This window comes from Equus asinus, chromosome X, assembly GCF_041296235.1.
Source record: "Equus asinus isolate D_3611 breed Donkey chromosome X, EquAss-T2T_v2, whole genome shotgun sequence".
NCBI classification, from domain to species: domain Eukaryota; kingdom Metazoa; phylum Chordata; class Mammalia; order Perissodactyla; family Equidae; genus Equus; species Equus asinus.
The window spans coordinates 18,579,337-18,598,655 of NC_091820.1; the positions used below are offsets into that span (position 1 = coordinate 18,579,337).

General features: G+C 40.7%; 1 protein-coding gene across 1 annotated transcript in view; it reads left to right on the forward strand.

Moving 5' to 3' along the window:
* PTCHD1 (patched domain containing 1) overlaps positions 1 to 17,989 on the forward strand; it is a 55,230-nt gene extending 37,241 nt beyond the window's left edge. Inside the window, exons 2-3 of the mRNA XM_014867866.3 lie at positions 557 to 1,217; positions 12,686 to 17,989. Coding sequence (XP_014723352.3) covers positions 557 to 1,217; positions 12,686 to 14,340 — 2,316 coding nt within the window. The 3' untranslated portion in view covers positions 14,341 to 17,989. The remainder of the gene's footprint in view (positions 1 to 556; positions 1,218 to 12,685) is intronic.
* The last annotated feature ends 1,330 nt before the right edge of the window (positions 17,990 to 19,319 follow it).

A 19,319-nucleotide genomic window follows, 5' to 3' on the forward strand; every position in this document is an offset into this window, starting at 1 on the left:
AGAGCGCGTGAACTTAACCACGCAGCCACAGGGCCGGCCCCCTTAGTTCACTTTTTACATTACACTTTCAGGAGGGAGAGTGAATGGTCGATGTATATAAGATTTTCAGACATTTATAGACCAAATGAGTTACAAATAACCCAACATGTGGAAATAATGTTGATACTTTAACCCAGAGCTTCTCAAACTTAAGCTGTATTAGAATCCCCCGGCGGGCTTGTGAAAACTCAGATTCCTGGACTCCACCCCAGAGATTCGGATTTACCAGGTCTGAGGTGGGGCCTGAGAATTTTCATTTCTGACAAGTTCCCAGATTGTGCTGATGCTGCTGCTCCAGGGACCACACTGTGAGGACCACTAGTTAAATGTGTGTTTTGCATCCTTACTACCCATTTCTGATGTAAGGTTATAACATTGCATTTGAACGCTTTAGCTTAGAGATGGCATCAGTGACCCCCCCCAAAAAAATAGAGATATTTGAATCCACAGAGCTAATGTCACTTATTAATGTCTTATTTTTGGTAATAAACACTGACTTTCCTTTTTTTCCCCATAGTTGCATGCCGCTGTGACCAGGATCCAGGTTCCAAGGCCTGGTTTTAATTACACGTTCGCCCACATATGTATCCTGAATAACGATAAGACTTGCATCGTGGATGACATAGTGCATGTTCTGGAGGAGCTAAAGAATGCTCGGGCCACCAACCGGACCAATTTTGCTATCACATACCCTATCACTCACTTAAAGGATGGGAGAGCAGTGTACAACGGGCACCAGCTTGGAGGCGTCACTGTGCACAGCAAGGACCGGGTGAAGTCTGCAGAGGCTGTCCAGCTCACCTACTACCTACAGTCAATCAACAGTCTCAATGACATGGTGGCCGAGAGGTGGGAGTCCAGCTTCTGTGACACCGTCCGACTGTTCCAGAAATCCAACAGCAAAGTCAAAATGTACCCTTACACGTCCTCCTCGCTGAGGGAAGATTTCCAGAAGACCAGCCGCGTATCGGAACGTTACCTGGTCACCAGCCTGATCCTGGTGGTCACCATGGCTATCCTCTGCTGCTCTATGCAGGACTGCGTCCGCAGCAAACCCTGGCTAGGCCTGCTCGGGTTGGTGACCATAAGCCTGGCCACTCTCACTGCGGCCGGGATCATCAATCTTACCGGTGGAAAATACAATTCCACCTTCCTGGGAGTCCCTTTCGTCATGCTAGGTAATTACTACCCTTCATTTTTCTGTTTTCTCCTGCTGGCGGTAGTGACCGGGTTCCTAAAAAGCAAGGAGTAGTCATCTAACAACTTTGTTTTGTTTATAGTGTCTTCCTCTTGCCCAGAAGTCCTGGGACCAATTCTATAAAGTGCTGGTGGTCAGCAAGAAGCAACTTTATCTGGTAAATATGCCAGAAGTCCAACGTCCTGGGTTCCAGCTCTGGTTCTCCATTAAGTAGCTGTGTGGTATTCAGCAGATATTAATCTTCTCTGTGGCCCAGTGTCTTAGGTTGGGCTTTCCCAGAAGCAGACTTTGAGACAAGGATTTAGATACAAGTAGTTTATGTGGGAGGTGAGCCCAGGAAGCCCCAGTATGGGAGTGAGGACATGAGACAGGGAAGGAAGACAATTCCAGGGATGTTAATGAGCAGGGTACTGCTGTGGGCACCTGAGGCTCAATCCCACGAGGGATCTTTGAGAGACCTTGTAGAACACTCCTCAAAGAGGTCCTCCTTGAAGGGCCAGGAAGCTGGAAGCTTGGCTGTGTACCCAGAAACCCTGTGTATGCTTCATTGAGGGCTCTCCTCAGAGTCATTAACTCCCAAGCACTTCCCAGGGAAGACCGAGCACATTTCTGTAGCTGGAGAAATCCCTCAGGTTACCAGTATTTGTAGTAAGAAGCCTTCAGTGAGCTCAAGAATGGTGAATGGGAGGGCACATGAGTAGGGCACTGATAATATCTGCTATCCTCAGTTTCCTCACCCTATGGATAGAGTGGATGTGAACATCACACAAAAGGACATGATAAATTTAGTACAAGAACTTTGAAAGCAAAAAGTGTGACATAAATAAGAAGGTAACTTTTTTCCTGTCCTTGCTGTGAACTCAGGAGAATGTTTAAAAATGGTGGTGTGAGAATCCCAGTATATTCTCTCTTGGGGGCTGCAGGAATTTCCTGATAGAAATAATGGTCAAAACAAAGCCATAGCAGTCACAATATAACCTCAGTTGCTCTGTCCATCTGCTATTGAAGATGGCATGCCCAGCAAGCCTGATGGCAGGGTTCTTGCTGGCCAAGGATTCAAACAGTTAGCTTTCCCCCTTTCCTGTGGCAGCTTCTCATCAATTCCTTTAGCAAAATTAAAATGTCATTTGGAATCAGATACTGACATGACAAATGAAGTGGCATTTTTCGTTGACTGAGAAATAACTATGGTTGAGTTCATTAGTATGCCTTATTCCCTGTTTAGGGGGAGTAGAAAAGAAAAGAATGTACTCGGGAAGTCTCAGCTGCATTGTGGTTAAATGATAAGCAGGCCTGGCAGGGCTGCAAGGCCACAGAACTCCATGCCGCCCTGATGCTCTGCGGCCTGTGGGAATTTAGACCAAGGCAATAAACATATACTAGTAGCTTTTGTGAAAAAGTGGGGCACTGTGCGGAGAGTGAGCAAGCTGCAAATTTACCAGATCAGTTTACTCATCACTGCCGAACACAACAGAGAAGGAGGCTGCTGCACTTCTTCCTGAATTCACTCTGTTAATAAGGCAGCATGCCTTGCCTCTTTAAAATAACCCCAAGACGATGTGGGTCGGTTGTGGAATACAGGGCGGTTCCTTGAAGAGTGAGTAAGGACTGGGTATTAGACGCTTCCACAGAGGCTTGAGTCAAGATTTAAATTAAGATGTTTTGCTCATGATTAGTCACATGCTTGGGGTTTTTTTTCAGCTTTTCATTTTAAAAATACAGTGGGTTTTTTTTGTTGTGATTGTTTTTGTGTGAGGAAGATAAACAGGAATAAGAAAAGGGTGGGGGACTGAAGGGAGATCGTAAGGTTCTTAAGGTGAGGAAAAAAAGATGTCAGAGCTAGAAAAAGGACTATCGTTCCTGGTTTTATGACACTCTGGGTAGTTACCAGTGAGCTCAAAGTATGATAAAACATTTAAAACTCCCTAAAAACTAATTGTATTAAGTAAAATAAAATTATTATATTTAGAGCTTCTTAAAATATATTGTTAAGTAAAATAAAATAGTAATATTCAAAACTTCTTAAAATTAATTTCACTGAAAACTCAATTCACTAAGTAAAATGAAATTAAATATTCAAAACTTCTTTAATTTAATTTTAATAAGTAAAATAAATTGCAAGATTTAAAATTTCTTAGAGCTGATTTTTGTACTTTTTAAAGAAGTTTTAAATATTGTAAGTAAAAGTCAATACAGAAAGGAATATACCAGATAGTATTGGTGCAGAGAAGGACGTTAGAGATGGAAAGATGCTGTTAGCAGGGGAGTGTCTTTAAAAAACAAATCCAGAAATAGTAGTGCCACAACTCCACAGGGACCAGGTACCACTGATCTTGACGTCAGAGTTCAATTCAGAAAAACTTGGCGTTTGTGGTGAAAGAGACCAGGCGCTGCAGGTGCCCAGTACTCCCTTGCTTGCAATTTGCGAGGAATGTTACATGCATTGACTTGATGGCAGTTTTCCCTGCTGACAGTCAGTATGCAACCTTTCTGTACATTTTCAGCCCAAAGAGATCTCAAATTACTTAGTCGCAACATGAAAGGAAGCTACGCATTTTAGTAGCTAAGGCCCATTTGCAATAAATACTTTGCACCATGTAATGGGTGCTTAATATGCTCATAAAGCCAACAGTGCCTGGATTTAGGATGGTTGCCCTTCTGTATTTCTCAGATAAACTCTTCATTCTCAGAGTTCGATTATAAAACGAAATATAAGCAAGAGCACGTTCCTAAAGGCTGCATTCAGGGCCAATGTTTAATTCTGGTTTTTTGATGACCAATCCTAAAATGCCAATAAATATTTCAAATGACCAAGAAGAAATGCAGTGCTAAGGGTTTTGTACTATGAGGCAATATACTGTCCAGTTTTTAAATTTGCCTGTCTATAATATAAAATGGCTATGCTTAAACTAAGCAGATTTAAGCAAAACTTCTTGATTTTCTATGTTATATAAGTACAATATGAAATAAAAATTTTAAAATATATGACCTCATTTAGAAGGAAAAGTATCTTAGAAAAAGTCTCTAATGCAGACATTTCCTTGGCTGACAATAGGTCTATAATGTGGTAAACATTATAGATTTAAAATTCAACAAACTAAACATTCTCAGTGTGATGCCGGTCACATAAGGCCAGATCCAGCCAAATGCCAAAATGGCAGTAGATTTAGAATGGAAAATTTTAAGACCACGTGTGTCAAGCAGTATTAACCTGACAAAATTCCAGAATAGGAAAGAATTTGGATAAACTCTGAGAGTTCACCATAATGGGATGTGACTGTGTATTTCTAGCCAAGATGATACGTGACATCTCTGGCAATAAGAATATATCCTACACAGATGAATCATTTTGGCAATGATGTAAGCATAGATACATCATGATTTAGAATGTTTTTAATCAGTGTCATGCATATTAGACAAACCCACTTCTGCCAAAACCCCTGTCCATATGAGTCAGATCAGTTTATTTAGAGCTGAAATCCTTAAAGGTCTACAGTATTATAAATGCTCATTGACATTTTTTAGTTACTATAATTTGGAAAAGAGTTTATTTCATCCATACCCCTTATGCATAAAGTAATACGCTTTCCTTTCAAACTATATTGATATCACATATTGAGGTACTTGAACTGCCACTTGTAAATATATGATACTCACTCATCATTTTAATCCATTATGGAATTTCCTTTACAAGAATGAGGATTTATACCATTCTCCTACATTTGGGTATGATTTTAAAAATTGGCATAGGTTTTGTACGTGCAAGCTCTCTTTACAGGCTTAATATTTCCACAGCTTTGCTGATCAGACACAAATCAGGAAAGGAATGGAATGCTGGAGAATATAGAAGGGAACAGAAGGAAAGTTTTCTTCCTTCTTCATCTGGAAGATTTGTTGCTTCATGTACATTCTGACCAGCTAAAAAGGGAGAATTGAAGTGTGGCGAAAGATAGGTTGGATATTAGTTTTTCTGTGGTAATCTAATTTATAAGGGTTGCTTTGCACTTATCAAGATACAAGAGCCTCAGAGATCGGATGAGATGAAAAAATATTCTTCAAGCCATTTGAAATGTTTGGGATTTTGAGAAAGTCAAATGTCAATCCAGGGTGCCCTCTTCCTTCTGAATTATCCAGCCAGGCCATTCAAATTCAAGAGTAGGAAAGGGAGAAAGGATGTGATTAAGTGCTAGGAGGAGAATAATAGCAAGGATGTTTGGCTTCTTTCAGATATATATTCTAAGATTATCTATATTTAATAGAAATTAAAAGATCCGGTTCAGTTCTCCAAGAATTTGTTCTCATTTGATGCCACCTGGAATATGATGCAGTATATGGAGTTTAGGCTTATAAAGGGGTAAAAGTCCTTGTACAAGAAATTTAGTTCTGAGAAGTTGGAACTCATTTATTTTTGCTCTAAACTTAAGCAAATATGAAAGTTTTTGCTTTCCTGATGAGTATTCTGGTATATTTCTAAATTCATGAGAAACATGGCAGGAAAAATCAGCCAGACAATAATGAAGTTCAAACCATATGAAATTGCCAGTATTCAACCATTTTTGACCTACAAAATTGGTACCAATATCACACCATTTTTGAACTATAAAAGCAGTAATTTCTCATGGTTCAAGCTAATACATTATTGTAGAAGTCCATTATTTGCAACAATATGACAATCTACATGATGGAGTAGAAGTATATTAGAGTGCCGTGGAAATACTCTACTTAGATATAAATCACTAATAGATTTAGTAGTTTCTAGGGAAAAAACTGGTTTATAGGGGTCTTGTTCCCATTTTTGTTTATATCTGATTTAAAGTAAGAGACTAATTCCATATGATATTTTCAAAGGTTTTTTTTTTCCTGAATATCATTTTTGTAATGGCCTATGGTCATTGTGGGACTAATTTACAAGGAGATTGTATAATCTAGTTTTATGGATAGTTCTTATACTTTTATTTTTATGCTCTACCAATCATATTACAGTAAGGGGTTGGTGGGGAGAAGTAGGTTTGGGGAGACGGAACATGACATGTTTTATTATTCTATTCTTAACCATAAAGGAAGACAAGAATAGGACTAGGGGCTCAGGTCCAGGAAGGCAAAGCTCAGTTAGGCAGAGGGATGCAAGGGTGCTTCCTCTTTGAAGCAAGTCTCCTGGGTATCCTCTGGGTGGTCAAGCCACCTAGTCTAGGGAATGGGGGAATGGCAGATTTCATGAAGGTCAGGCAGCAGGAGGCAACATCAGGACACTGAGCTGGTAAAAATAAACCATGAGGAGAAACACCTAGTTTGGTGTTGCATTTGGACTAGCACCTCAGAAAGTCACTGCTGGGGCCGGGCAGTCTGGACCAGATGGTTCTACAGGAGCTCACAATGCAAGCAGATTCATAGTCATTATCAAGGAAATCCTGCATTTCACCTAGGCTACTTCAGCCAAGAACCAAAATGTAGGAACCTAAGAGAGGGATTCTAGCCCCTTCTCTGCATTGACTGATGTAGCAGCACAAGCATTTCTCTTTCTCACCAGTAAAGTTAATTTCACATCAGCCTACTATTCATTATGTGTGTGTGTGTGTGTGTGATCTGGGTGCATAATATATATCACATTAGCTATATTATCTATCATATCTAATATGATATATAGTAAGTTCATGTGCATATATATGTGTTTTATGTGTTTATAACATATGTAGTGTATATTGTTTGAATGTTTGATAAATACTATGTATTTATTTATATATTATATAGTATACACACATTTTATATGTAAATATATAAAAATATGTTGAATAGGATATGTCATATATACATATATTTATATATTACATATGTCTTCTATATGAAAAGATCTTACACAATGTCCATAGCATATATTATGGGCCACATTTGCACACACTGATTTTATATAGTGCACACACACTCATTATCTCAAGACCTTATCTTTAAGCAAGGAAGAGCTATTAGCAAATTCATTTCTTGGACTCTTATTTGCAGCTCTCTAGTGAAGGAAAAATCATTTCTCAGATTAAAATCCAATGCTGTGATTAGAATTACCAGAATGTGACAGGTCTCTGGTAGAAAGAATAAGATGTGTGTATTCCCCTGATGTGAGCATCCATCTAACTTAAGCAGAGTACACCTTTCCTCTCACTCTTAACTGTGAGACAAAACAGGCTGTGATAAACCAAACAATTCAGCATAGAAAGTAAATGTTTATAACTGCCAAAGTGTAAATGTAACCCAATTAATGAACTTCTCCCTGAAAATAGATGTTACTCAACCCAGACATATATACACTTTAAATTTCTTCTCAAAAAAAAACAAAAATCATGAATTTATGTGAATGTCATTGTAAGGAAAGCATTTTATAAACATGAGCTACTTAGTGAAGCTCGTCTAAGAATAAAATATGTTTTAAGCAGATTTTGCTTATGCATTCATTATGCTCTATGGATTTTCTAGAAGAATGTAGTGATTATATTTCCATATATGAAATTTGGCACTGCCCAGGCATGCTATAAATGGCTTCATTGTCTCCTGATGTTAAATGTTTTTGCATTGAAACTGAACGATCATCCATCAACAAGCCATCCCATTTCACCTCCCCGTCTTCTCAGCTCTTCCTTACTTTTAGGAACTCAGGATGAGGAAATCCTGCTAGTATGAAAAGGATTAAAATGTGAGGAGCGTCCAAAGGCATCAGCCTTTGTGCTGTGGCTGTGTGTGCTGGGGAAGGTGGAAGAATCTGGGCCTAAAGAAAAATTTGCCTTACAAAATCAAACTATACAAAGTAGATCAATTTGCTTGTGATTATTCATTGACAAAAAAATTAAACAAATCACCTAGTCTGCCTCTGGGAGCAAAACCATTAAATACATTTAAAATATGATTCACTTTGTGAACAACTTTCCAGAAGTATATCTACTGGGTAAAGTTAGGTTAACTCTCAACTATTCGTTAGTGGATTCCTGCGTTAGTGGATTATAAACAACCCTGGAGGCTTTGGTCAGGCCCCAGAAAAGGGTCTGCGTGAGAGTGAGATTTAATCTGTAAGAGTTCCTGAGACTCACCCTAAGTGACTGGAGGATTAGCCAGTTGAGATTTTCCCACTATTAGTGTTATTTATCATTTGTACTGCTTTTTCTCTTCATTGGCTCCAAAGCCTGAAAGTTAACTGCACATAAAGATATAAAATTCTTTGGAAAAGATGAAAAATTATTAGCCTAAATCCTTTAGTATTTGATTTTACTAGATGACAATCCCAAAGTCTACTGTTAATAAAATTTAAATTGCACTCCTGGTACAAATTATGTCTGAACATTGGTGAAGAGCTCTACCGTCCCTATCCCAGGGCCTGGCTAAAAGCCCGCGTTGCCTCAAAGCATTCACTCATGAATAATTAGAACTTGGACCTCTGTGTGTGTCTTGACACATACTGATAGGCATGTAACTATACAGACATGCAATGAACCAAAATAGAAACAAACATCTTGAATGTGCTTTTAAAAGACAAGTGAATACTTTAAAAGCTTCTTTATCCTCAGAATTTGATAGCATCAGTATGTGGTGTTTAACAGTTCCCTTTGGCAATTCTTCAGCCTTAAATACTGTGACTGTAAGAGGGGGAACGGCCTGGGCTATTGGTCAGTTCCTGACATGCTCACTATGATGCAGTCTTTTATTTCCAGGTCTTGGGCTGTGGACCTGCCCCTCCAATGATGAGCCCCAGCTCCCATTACCACCACAGGGCCTCTGGTCACCAAGGGCTAAATCTGTATGGAACTTCATGTTTAGGTAGCTCCCCACATGAGTGCTGTTACCAGGGAGTCCTCAAGAACAGGCTCGGAACATTGGAGCTGGAAAATGGTCCCTTGCTGAAGTGATGCTTTGTGCCAATGACATAGACCCCTTGGTCAGATTTAATAGAGAAGCTTATAGAGCTCTGACATCCTAGAGAAAATTTAAAAACTAGAGTGCAAAGCAAACAGCAATACTCTTGCTTTCAAAGCACCTTTTAAACATGGGGGAAACAACAGCCATACCTCTGAAAAGTATCTTCAATCCACATGCGCTATGTGTTTGCCTACATCTCTAAGATTTGGTCTCAGAGTCCTGCTTGCTGGACCCCAGCCCCAAAGTTAAGAGAACAATGGATGATGGTGATGTTAAAGAAGGGAGGCACCTGCTGAAAGAGGAAAGTGGAGAGGAACAGAACCTACCTAAGTCCTTTTTCCCTGTCTTTCCTTGATTTCCATTGGCCCAGTTTCTGAAGTGGCTATAAAAGATAAGGCCAGGGCTGGAGGAAAAAGTGTGAAGCAGTTTCCCTCTGTGAAATCCACCTACCTATCTTTTCCTTTTTACTGCCTCCCCATCTCTATTCTCTGTCCCATTCCCCAGACCTAAGGGAAGCTACTTCAGGAGACCACTGTCCCAGAGGGCGGTGCCTTTAAAAGGATACACTTGAAAGCCAAAACCAAAGGGAACCAGGCTGTAATTATGGGCAGAGCAGGCATCCCAGGGGAAGGGCATTCCTCATGTCCTAAGGCTCTTGGAATAGGTCTCCCCTTGAGTCCAGGCCAGGAAACAGGGGCCCCACAGTTCAGCTTTCTTTTAGGGTAACAGACCAACCTCTTCAACATAAATACCCAGCTGTGAATCAGATCTAGTGCCAGCTAGGCACTCCAGGCTGTTAATCCCTGGGAGGCACCCACAGCTATGTTGGCATTCATCCCTCTTTTGATTGACTGGGCTTCAGGAAAGAGGCCCAGTAATGGCGTAGGTAGTTGTCCTTGAAATCCAAAGAGCTCTTCAAAGCCACAGCACATCTCCAGTTTCGGGTTTAAGATATAGGCATCTGTTAGAGAGGTGTGGCTTGAGAAATAAGAATCTGGCCTATCAGGAATGGTTGTGGGGGCCTTGGGAGGCAAGGCCAATGATGACTAGCAACAAATGCCAAGTGATCAGGTAGAACATATTCTTTCTGAGGGCCTCTGCTTCAGGCCTGAGTGTCTGCATGCACACTTGTGTACCAAGAGGAATGAAGGAAAGGCATCATTTCCAAAATCCCCTAAGAATAAAATTAGAATTCTTTCTGGAGCTCCCCCAGAATCAAAAACACATGCAAAAGTCAGGGCTCAATAAAAATGATCAAACTATAGAAGGACAAGGCATTTAAAATGCAGCAACAGAACCCAAAATACAAGTTAACAGCCCACTTCTACCCTTCCTTGAGTTTGATTATTTTCTTTCTGGACCCTCAAGCCTCACTCTTCACCTAATAACTCTGTTAATTCAAATTACTTTTCTCAGTTAGCTTCTCAGATTATTCAACAGCAAGGTAAGAAATGGATTCCTATTGTATTTTCCAACAAGAGTCAAGGTCAGATAATGTCATTACAAAATATCACACCCATTTAAAAAAAAAAAGGACTGCAAAACAGATTTAAATTCTACTATATGACTAATTCTAATCCTGCTATATGCACCCTTATTGTCTTACCATATTTAATGACTCAGTACTAAAGCCTTGTTTTAAAACTTTTTTTGTTTGTTTCCGACAAGTAAATACTGTGAAAACTTCCATTTGCCATTTTCAGTGAAACTCTAAAGTGTATTTCGCCCACCAGAACTTAGTCGACATGGCTCCGCATAAAATGGTCGATATTGTTTGATACCTCGGAGGTATTAATTCTCTTTTTACCCTCATTGTCAAGGAATTGGTTGCTTTTAATCAAAGGTTGGGTGGTCCTTCCTGAGAACACAGTGGAAACATACTTCATAAGTAGTTTTCCTTTCTGAGACTAGACATTAAAATGTTAACTATCTAAAACATGATTAACAACAGTATGCCAATCAACGAGTGCACTTTTTACTTCATGTCCGGGGAGTTTAGGTGCCTCCAGTTTAATAGGGGCCACAGTGCTAGTTATCAAATTGACAGTCTTGACCTGACCTCTACAAGTGGCTATAAAACGGTGCCTAGTAAATTAAGATAGATGCCAAATCCCTCTGAGGAAACAGGCCTATATCATAACTATGAAATGGGCATTTGGGTTTGAGGCCAAGACTTCACAGTAAGGATATAAATACCAGCCTGGGCACGAGGGAAGACGTGCTCTCAGTTATTGTATACACAAGATAACAGTGACTCACTTCACTCAGCATTACGCTTGGCTGGAGATTTTAAATTCCTTTTTAAAAACAAGACTATTGTACCACAGGGTAAAGATTTTATTATCTTCAATAATGGGATTGAATATGCCAAGGCATAGAAGCAGAAAATTAGATCTGCTGATGCCCGTGCCAAGACGGGGTTATCAAAAGCCACAATGGGTCATTCTGGTGGGCTTTTCAATGTTGCAGTGGCCTGGAAACCTAGAGAGGCCCATTGAGGAAGTGTCTGGCTCCAACCAGGAGAGGTGAGAGAAGTCAAGCTAGATCTGGTCTCAGGCGGTAGAATAGAGTCAAAACATGGGTACTTATTGTACCTCTGCTATTCCAGTGTTACTGGAATACTAACCAAGGAGGCAGGCACTAAGTAGTTAAAGAAAGAGGTTACTGATCTGGCTCTCTCCCTCAGAGGCCATTGCCAAACAGTGCAGAGAAGCCAGAAGAGTCACCGCCTGCTTGATACGTCATCTGTGAGCAACCAAAATTGGTCAGACAGATCCCTGAAGAGAAAATGCAAGCCATAAACCTTCAACCTGAATTTTAATTTTTGTCAATTGCAGGGAGAGTTCATATGAATCTTGTTCCTTCTTTCATCTTTCCTGTTCACTCAAACTTGTTCCTACTTATTTTGCTTCCCTCTGTTTCTCAGATTTATTGCTTCCTGCACTGATACTTGGGGAAGAAAAAAAAAGGACGCTGTGATTTAGGTTCCTGTCAAGGCTCAAATTAAATACAGTGCTTCTTTCTCCCTAAAGCCCTCCACTTGGCCAAACTTAAATGAGGTGATGAGATGTTAGTAACTCAGAACCCTCTGCCCACTGCCTTCCTCTGTGCTGACCTCTAGCCAGACTTGTGGGGATGACAAGCAAAATGATGACTTGCCAGGCATCTTCTCTGGACTGTTCCAACAACCAAGGGAAACAAATAGGCTGCAAACAATACTACGACCCTAAACTATCGATGTATAAAATCCCCAAGAGACAGAGGCACAAGTCTACCCAGCTTTCTATAGGCAAAAGTCCACCCAGCTTTCTTAAGCCAGAGGGAAGCATGAAGATCTCAGCTCTTCTCTCTGCCCTTTCACTGTCCACTAACGTTTATGGTTCACAGAAACATAGGTCTCTCTCCCCTCAGGAGAACTCACTGGCCTGTCATCTGTCACCACCAGGGCTGGTTATATTTCCTTCAACCCAGTAGTTCCCCATGACCAAGTTGGTTTCTCTCTTTAAAGAGACTAGTCTTTTAAACTTTTGATCTGGTCTTTTTCTGCCCCCTCAGGTCATGGACTATATGGGACTTTTGAAATGTTATCCTCCTGGAGGAAAACTAGAGAAGACCAACATGTTAAAGAGAGAACTGCAGCAGTCTATGCAGACTCCATGCTCTCCTTTTCTCTCACCACTGCCATGTACCTGGTCACCTTTGGCATAGGGGCCAGCCCTTTCACGAACATTGAGGCAGCCAGGATTTTCTGCTGCAATTCCTGTATTGCAATCTTCTTCAACTACCTCTATGTACTCTCGTTTTATGGTTCCAGCCTGGTATTCACTGGCTACATAGAAAACAATTACCAGCATAGTATCTTCTGTAGAAAAGTCCCAAAGCCTGAGGCATTGCAGGAGAAGCCGGCATGGTACAGGTTTCTCCTGACAGCCAGATTCAGCGAGGACACAACTGAGGGCGAGGAAGCGAACACTTACGAGAGTCACCTATTGGTATGTTTCCTCAAACGCTATTACTGTGACTGGATAACCAACACCTATGTCAAGCCTTTTGTAATTCTCTTTTACCTTATTTATATTTCCTTTGCCTTAATGGGCTATCTGCAGGTCAGTGAAGGGTCAGACCTTAGTAACATTGTAGCAACTGCAACGCAAACCATTGAGTACACTACTGCCCAGCAAAAGTACTTTAGCAACTACAGTCCAGTGATTGGGTTTTACATATATGAGTCCATAGAATACTGGAACACTAGTGTCCAAGAGGATGTGCTAGAATACACCAAGGGGTTTGTGCGGATATCCTGGTTTGAGAGCTATTTAAATTACCTTCGGAAACTCAATGTGTCCACTGGCTTGCCTAAGAAAAATTTCACAGACATGTTGAGGAATTCCTTCCTGAAAGCCCCCCAATTTTCACATTTTCAAGAGGACATCATCTTCTCTAAAAAGTACAATGATGAGGTCGATGTAGTGGCCTCCCGAATGTTTTTGGTGGCCAAGACCATGGAAACGAACAGAGAAGAACTCTATGATCTCCTGGAGACCCTGAGGAGACTTTCTGTCACCTCCAAGGTGAAGTTCATTGTTTTCAACCCATCCTTTGTGTACATGGATCGATATGCCGCCTCTCTGGGAGCCCCCCTGCACAACTCCTGCATCAGTGCTTTGTTCCTGCTCTTCTTCTCGGCATTCCTGGTGGCAGATTCTCTGATTAATGTCTGGCTTACTCTAACGGTTGTGTCCGTGGAGTTTGGAGTTATAGGTTTCATGACATTATGGAAAGTAGAACTGGACTGCATTTCTGTGCTATGCTTAATTTATGGAATTAACTACACAATTGACAATTGTGCTCCACTGTTATCCACATTTGTTCTGGGCAAGGATTTCACAAGAACTAAATGGGTAAAAAATGCCCTGGAAGTGCACGGGGTAGCTATTTTACAGAGTTACCTCTGCTATATTGTTGGTCTGATTCCTCTCGCAGCTGTGCCTTCAAATCTGACCTGTACACTGTTCAGGTGCTTGTTTTTAATAGCATTTGTCACCTTCTTTCACTGCTTTGCCATTTTACCTGTGATACTGACTTTCCTGCCACCCTCTAAGAAAAAACGGAAAGAGAAGAAAAATCCTGAAAACCGGGAGGAAATTGAGTGTGTAGAAATGGTGGATATTGATAGTACCCGAGTGGTTGACCAAATTACAACAGTGTGATAGTTTCTGCTTGTTATATTTTCACCCTAGGTCTTATCAAGAGCAAAGAGATTATGTTAATGAAACAAATTGAAGGTGTTCTTTCTTAAGGATAAGAAACAGGCATTGCCAAAAAAGTAAAGACAAGGGGGGGATATGGGCATTGCATATTTTCAATCGTTAAAACAAAAGGTTGTTATCAGAGAGAATTTACACACACACACACACACCCTAGGAGACTTATAGTCTCTTAAACTAAGATCAAAAAGAAGAAAGCTTATTAGCAAGCAGAATCCTATTTTATTCACACTGCAGATGTTGCTGGTATTGTGACAAAAACCTACTGATTGAAAGGTCAGCTGCCAAGGCAGAAATAGCTTTAAGCATTGTTCAAACAATAAGGCTTCCAGAACTTCTGCAGAGCAGTAGCTCCAGGCAGGGAATGTGGTTTGAGGTCTTAGCCGTCTCATCTAGCTCCCCAACACCCCAAGGAGATGCTTGTGAAAGTTCTGGCCAGCAAAAGCAAACCAGAACCTCTGAAGCAGACACATGGTGGAGTGGCCATCACCCACAGACTGAAATTGAGTCACCCCTAAATTTACCCAGGTAAGGCAGTCTTGTTGTCTAGAATGAATTTATCATATCCCCCCATCAATATACTTATGACATTTGTGTGGTTTGGTTAATAGACCTTTAAACCAATGACAGCTCCAACATTGCAGAGTTGGGGCGATTCTATTTTGGAATATCTTGTTGCTTGTCATCAAATGGATCTGCTTTATTAGTTACAGCTTTTTTGGCAGGAGGCTCTGAGTACTAAAAACCACAGAGCCAAACCCAAATACCTGGCATGATGGAGGAAAAGCAGGTGTCTACTTGTACCCAGAGACAGTGTTTCCATTTTAACAAAAAGATGGCCAGCTGGTACAGCTGTTTATGGTTTGGCCCTACATGCGTTTTTTGCATGGATGCCCAGAAACATCTGCCCACACATAGCTAAGGAAGGAGAAATGAACACTGAAATGGTTATTTGCCATAGCTTCCAACTTGTAGTGCCAGTCTGCCTTCGCTATGAGACATGCCTGCTCAGAGACACAGGGGAGAAAAGAAAGTTCTTTAGCGAGTGTAAGTCCTGAAACTGAGAAGCTTCATAAAAGTGCAGGCAGGGAGATAAAGGGCTGCAAGGGAAACAGATGGAAATGACTGGAAGATGTAAACACCAATGCAGATCTACCAATGATGACAGTCACTTTCCTGCTAAACTGGCTGCACTTTCATCTTCCTGGTCCACCCCCCACCCCTTTGTTGGTGCCCCTCTACTTCACTGCACGGCCCTTCTGTACATTAACGAGCCTAGATGTTCCTATTGTTGACCTGCAGTATCTACAAGATCTAAACAGAAATGGTTTGATCTGAAGAGGCTGTGTATGTTACCCCAGACCCCTGCATTTCTTTAAGTCTATAAAAATGAAGCTAAAACCTGGTCACATTTGAGGCAAATGTCTACAATATGTTTCCCTTTTAGAGATGTAGCTTATTTAGACATATATAGTGGTAAGCTCCCAAAAGCACCTTACCTTGCTGGACCTTAGCGGATGTACTGTGCAACTTCCCCATCCTCCGCAGAGGAAGAAACTGAGACCTAGGAGAATAAAGAGACTCACCCAGGGTCACACCACTAGAGGGTTTCCATCATTTTAGCATGCCTAAGACAGGGCTGGCCAATTTTAGATTTTCTCATAAGAGGGCTATTACTCCCTTCAAAGTACATTTCCAAGGAAGGAATGTAGGATTTTATTGGCCACAAGGCAGACTTTTTTTTTTTAATGTCTGGATAATGTTTGGGATTTAGGTTTGCCCTTGTCTTTCTAAACAGCAAAAATGCCCAAATGATTCAGATGTAACCACACCAAGTGCAAACCTGTGCTTTCTCTTTCATGTACTGTTGTTCACACAGTTCTAAATACATGTGCAGGGGATCGTAGCTAGTGCATTACACACTTGTTGAATCTCTCCTGCAGACACACTAAGCGATCATACCGTGTTATGCACTCAACTAGAAGACAATGAGCTTTAATCTGAGGACAAGTACAGTCCTCGCAAAAGGGCAAGTTCGCATAATAGATTTGCGATCAATTCTCTCTCCAAGGGGCCTGCAACTAGGCTATTATTTATAAAATACAGCTGAAGAGGGGATTGGTTTTATTCTTAAATCATATGTTGCTAAATCATTTTCTGAACAGTGTGTTCTAAATCAGCCATTGATTTCGTGTCGGCCACGTGGAGCACCTTGGGTTAAAGTGACTCCACAAAACTGATACAACACACACACCAATTAAGTGGGTTTTGTTGAGAATTTAATCATTCAATTTGGTCAACCAGAATGACTTACTGTGGAACTTTGTTTTATGACAGATAGTAGTTTTCCAACTTGATTGAGTCTCTGTATACCTTGAGATATTGTATTTTTAAATGAAGGGCATTTTCAACCTTGTCAACTTCTTTTCAGCACTTGAAATCAAAGCTTACGGAATTCTGACTGTGGAATGAATTTTTTCACTGGGGGACTCTGCATGCCAAGATTGATTACTTATTATTTATTGTTAGATCATTATTATTTATTTGTTAATACTGATTGTTGATTATTGCTCTGACAGCATTGTTTTAGCCCCACCATGGAGCAGACACTTTAGAAGTAACTCAGAGTTACATCGCCATAAAATTTAAGTCTTTACTTCATGAAGTTTTACTTTTTCAATTGCTATAAAGAGGGAAGGAATGATCCGAGCAAACACTTGCAAAAGTTTTATTATTCAATTATTCCAACCAAGACATTAATGTTCACTTTACCAAAGAAACTTATTTGGTTGGTTTTGAGTTGGTGTTTGTTATTTGTTTACCAAAGAAAATATTCCATTCATCAAAAATATTTCTCCTAATCAACTAAAAATCCTGTGTTACTTAGGCTTTCTTGGCCATTCATAAGAAAAAGAAAAGAAAAGTCAGGGTAAGGGTGATATTCTCTCATTGAGCAGAATACATAAATTCACAACAAACTTAGGGTTTGCAAGAAAGAAATGATACTTGAAATAGGGCATTATTGTTTAGTCCTTAACTAATGGTCCAACAAGTAGCATGAAGGCTCCTCAGGCTAAAAGGAGTACATTTGTTCCACAGAAAAAAGAAGACAAACCCTCATGAAACTCCCTCTCCATTGTTCCAGTTCATAGTTTTGCTTTGGTTGGGTTTTGGGTTTCTGGGTTTTGTTTTGCTTTGCTTTGGTTTGTGGTGTGTGTTTGTTCGTGTTTGCTTGTTTTGCTCCCGCCTTTCCTACCATTTTTACCCTCTCAATTTTTAGTCAGAAGTGAGATAATCAGATGCCATCTTCCATGGATATAGTTATTTATGCAATATACTGCTCTAAACAAGGCCCTTGTTAACCCTTTTATTTTAACTAACCACTACCCAATTGTTCTAAGCAGCATTCTGGGGCCATGGTACCACTTTTCTCCAGCCCCAGCAGTGGAGCTTGGCTGTGTCTCTCTCAAGAACAGATGGGCTGGGCAGCCGCCTTGGGGGTGTGGCGTGAGGCAAAGCCTCTTGAACACAAATGGTATCCTCCTCATAATGGCTTTATTCCTTCAGATCCTATTAAAGTAGTCCTGCAGCTTGTAGTAGTGTTTGACCTCTGTGAATCTCTGTTTTCTCATCTGTAAAATGGGGATAATAACAGCAACTATCTTTAAATTCAGCAAATACTTACTGAGTGCCTAATATCACCCCGATACTGTTCTAGAGACTGGGGACAGCAGTGAACAAATCAGATAAAAAATAAATGCCCTCAGAGAGCCTACATTTGAGTGACGTTGCAGATTTACCATAAGGATTAAGTGAGGTGATGTTCGGAAAGCATTCATGGCAAGGTGTGGTGTAGAGAAGGAACTCAAGGCATTATTTGTAATGTGTTGATCCCACACAGTAGCACTAGGGCTCAGGATGTAAGCCACATAGAAGTAGATTTTTGCAGATTTGGACCCAGGATTAGGGCTATATAAAAATGCAATGAGTTGTCCTGGTCATTTTAGGACATTCAAAATTTGGCTGTATCACCACTTAGTGGGGCAATTGTAAAGGGGGCACAAGCCCAGGATGTTGGAGTTGGGTTGTAACCCTTGAAAGAATGGGATACAGGCACTTGGGGATGGGGGCAGGGAGTGGGGAGGGCACTTATATTTAATTACTGTGCCTGGCTTGTCTGAAGACATTTGAACATTCCTTTTGGGTAATTTGCTTTTAAGTTTGTGCTACATAAAAAGTACCAGGTATTTGAAGACAAAGTTTCTATTTTTTAAAAGCATGGTAAAGCTGCAACACGAAGGAAAATATTAAATTAGTACTACTGGATTCTCTGGCAAAGAACTGAGAATGGCTTCAGCCAGCACATTGCAGTGTTCCTCCCTGTGGTGGTTACAACTGTTTATTTCTGTTTCATGCCAGTCCAAGAGAAAGCAAAGAGGAAAGTGAATGAGCTAAAATCCATTCACCTGAATAGGCAGTGTCAGGATGTCCTCCCCAGCCCACCTCTCAGCTGCCCCCTTCTGCCCAGGTGATCTGTTTGAAGTCCTCTTTGATATCTAGGAGGGCGCCATGCAAGGAAGAGGAAGTGAGGTGACCAGAGAGCTATGGCCTCTGTGCAGATTTTTAAGTTAGATTAAAATTAGCACCGCAAGGGTTTGGAGGAGCCCACCTGGTGGGTAAAGAAGGCTTCTTTTCAAAGTATAAGGAAAGCAATGTGTACCAAGGAGGCAACCCACCAAGGAACCTTGGGGGAAGGAATGCTGTTCCTGTGGAATGTGCCAGCCTCTTCTCCTTCCAGAATGTCGACACCAGATGAATCTTTGGATAGAATTAAGCTTACTCCCTCATTTTTCACATAAGAAAACTGAAACGTGGAGAAGTGAAATTACATGCACACAGCTAGTTAGAAGCAGATACAGGAC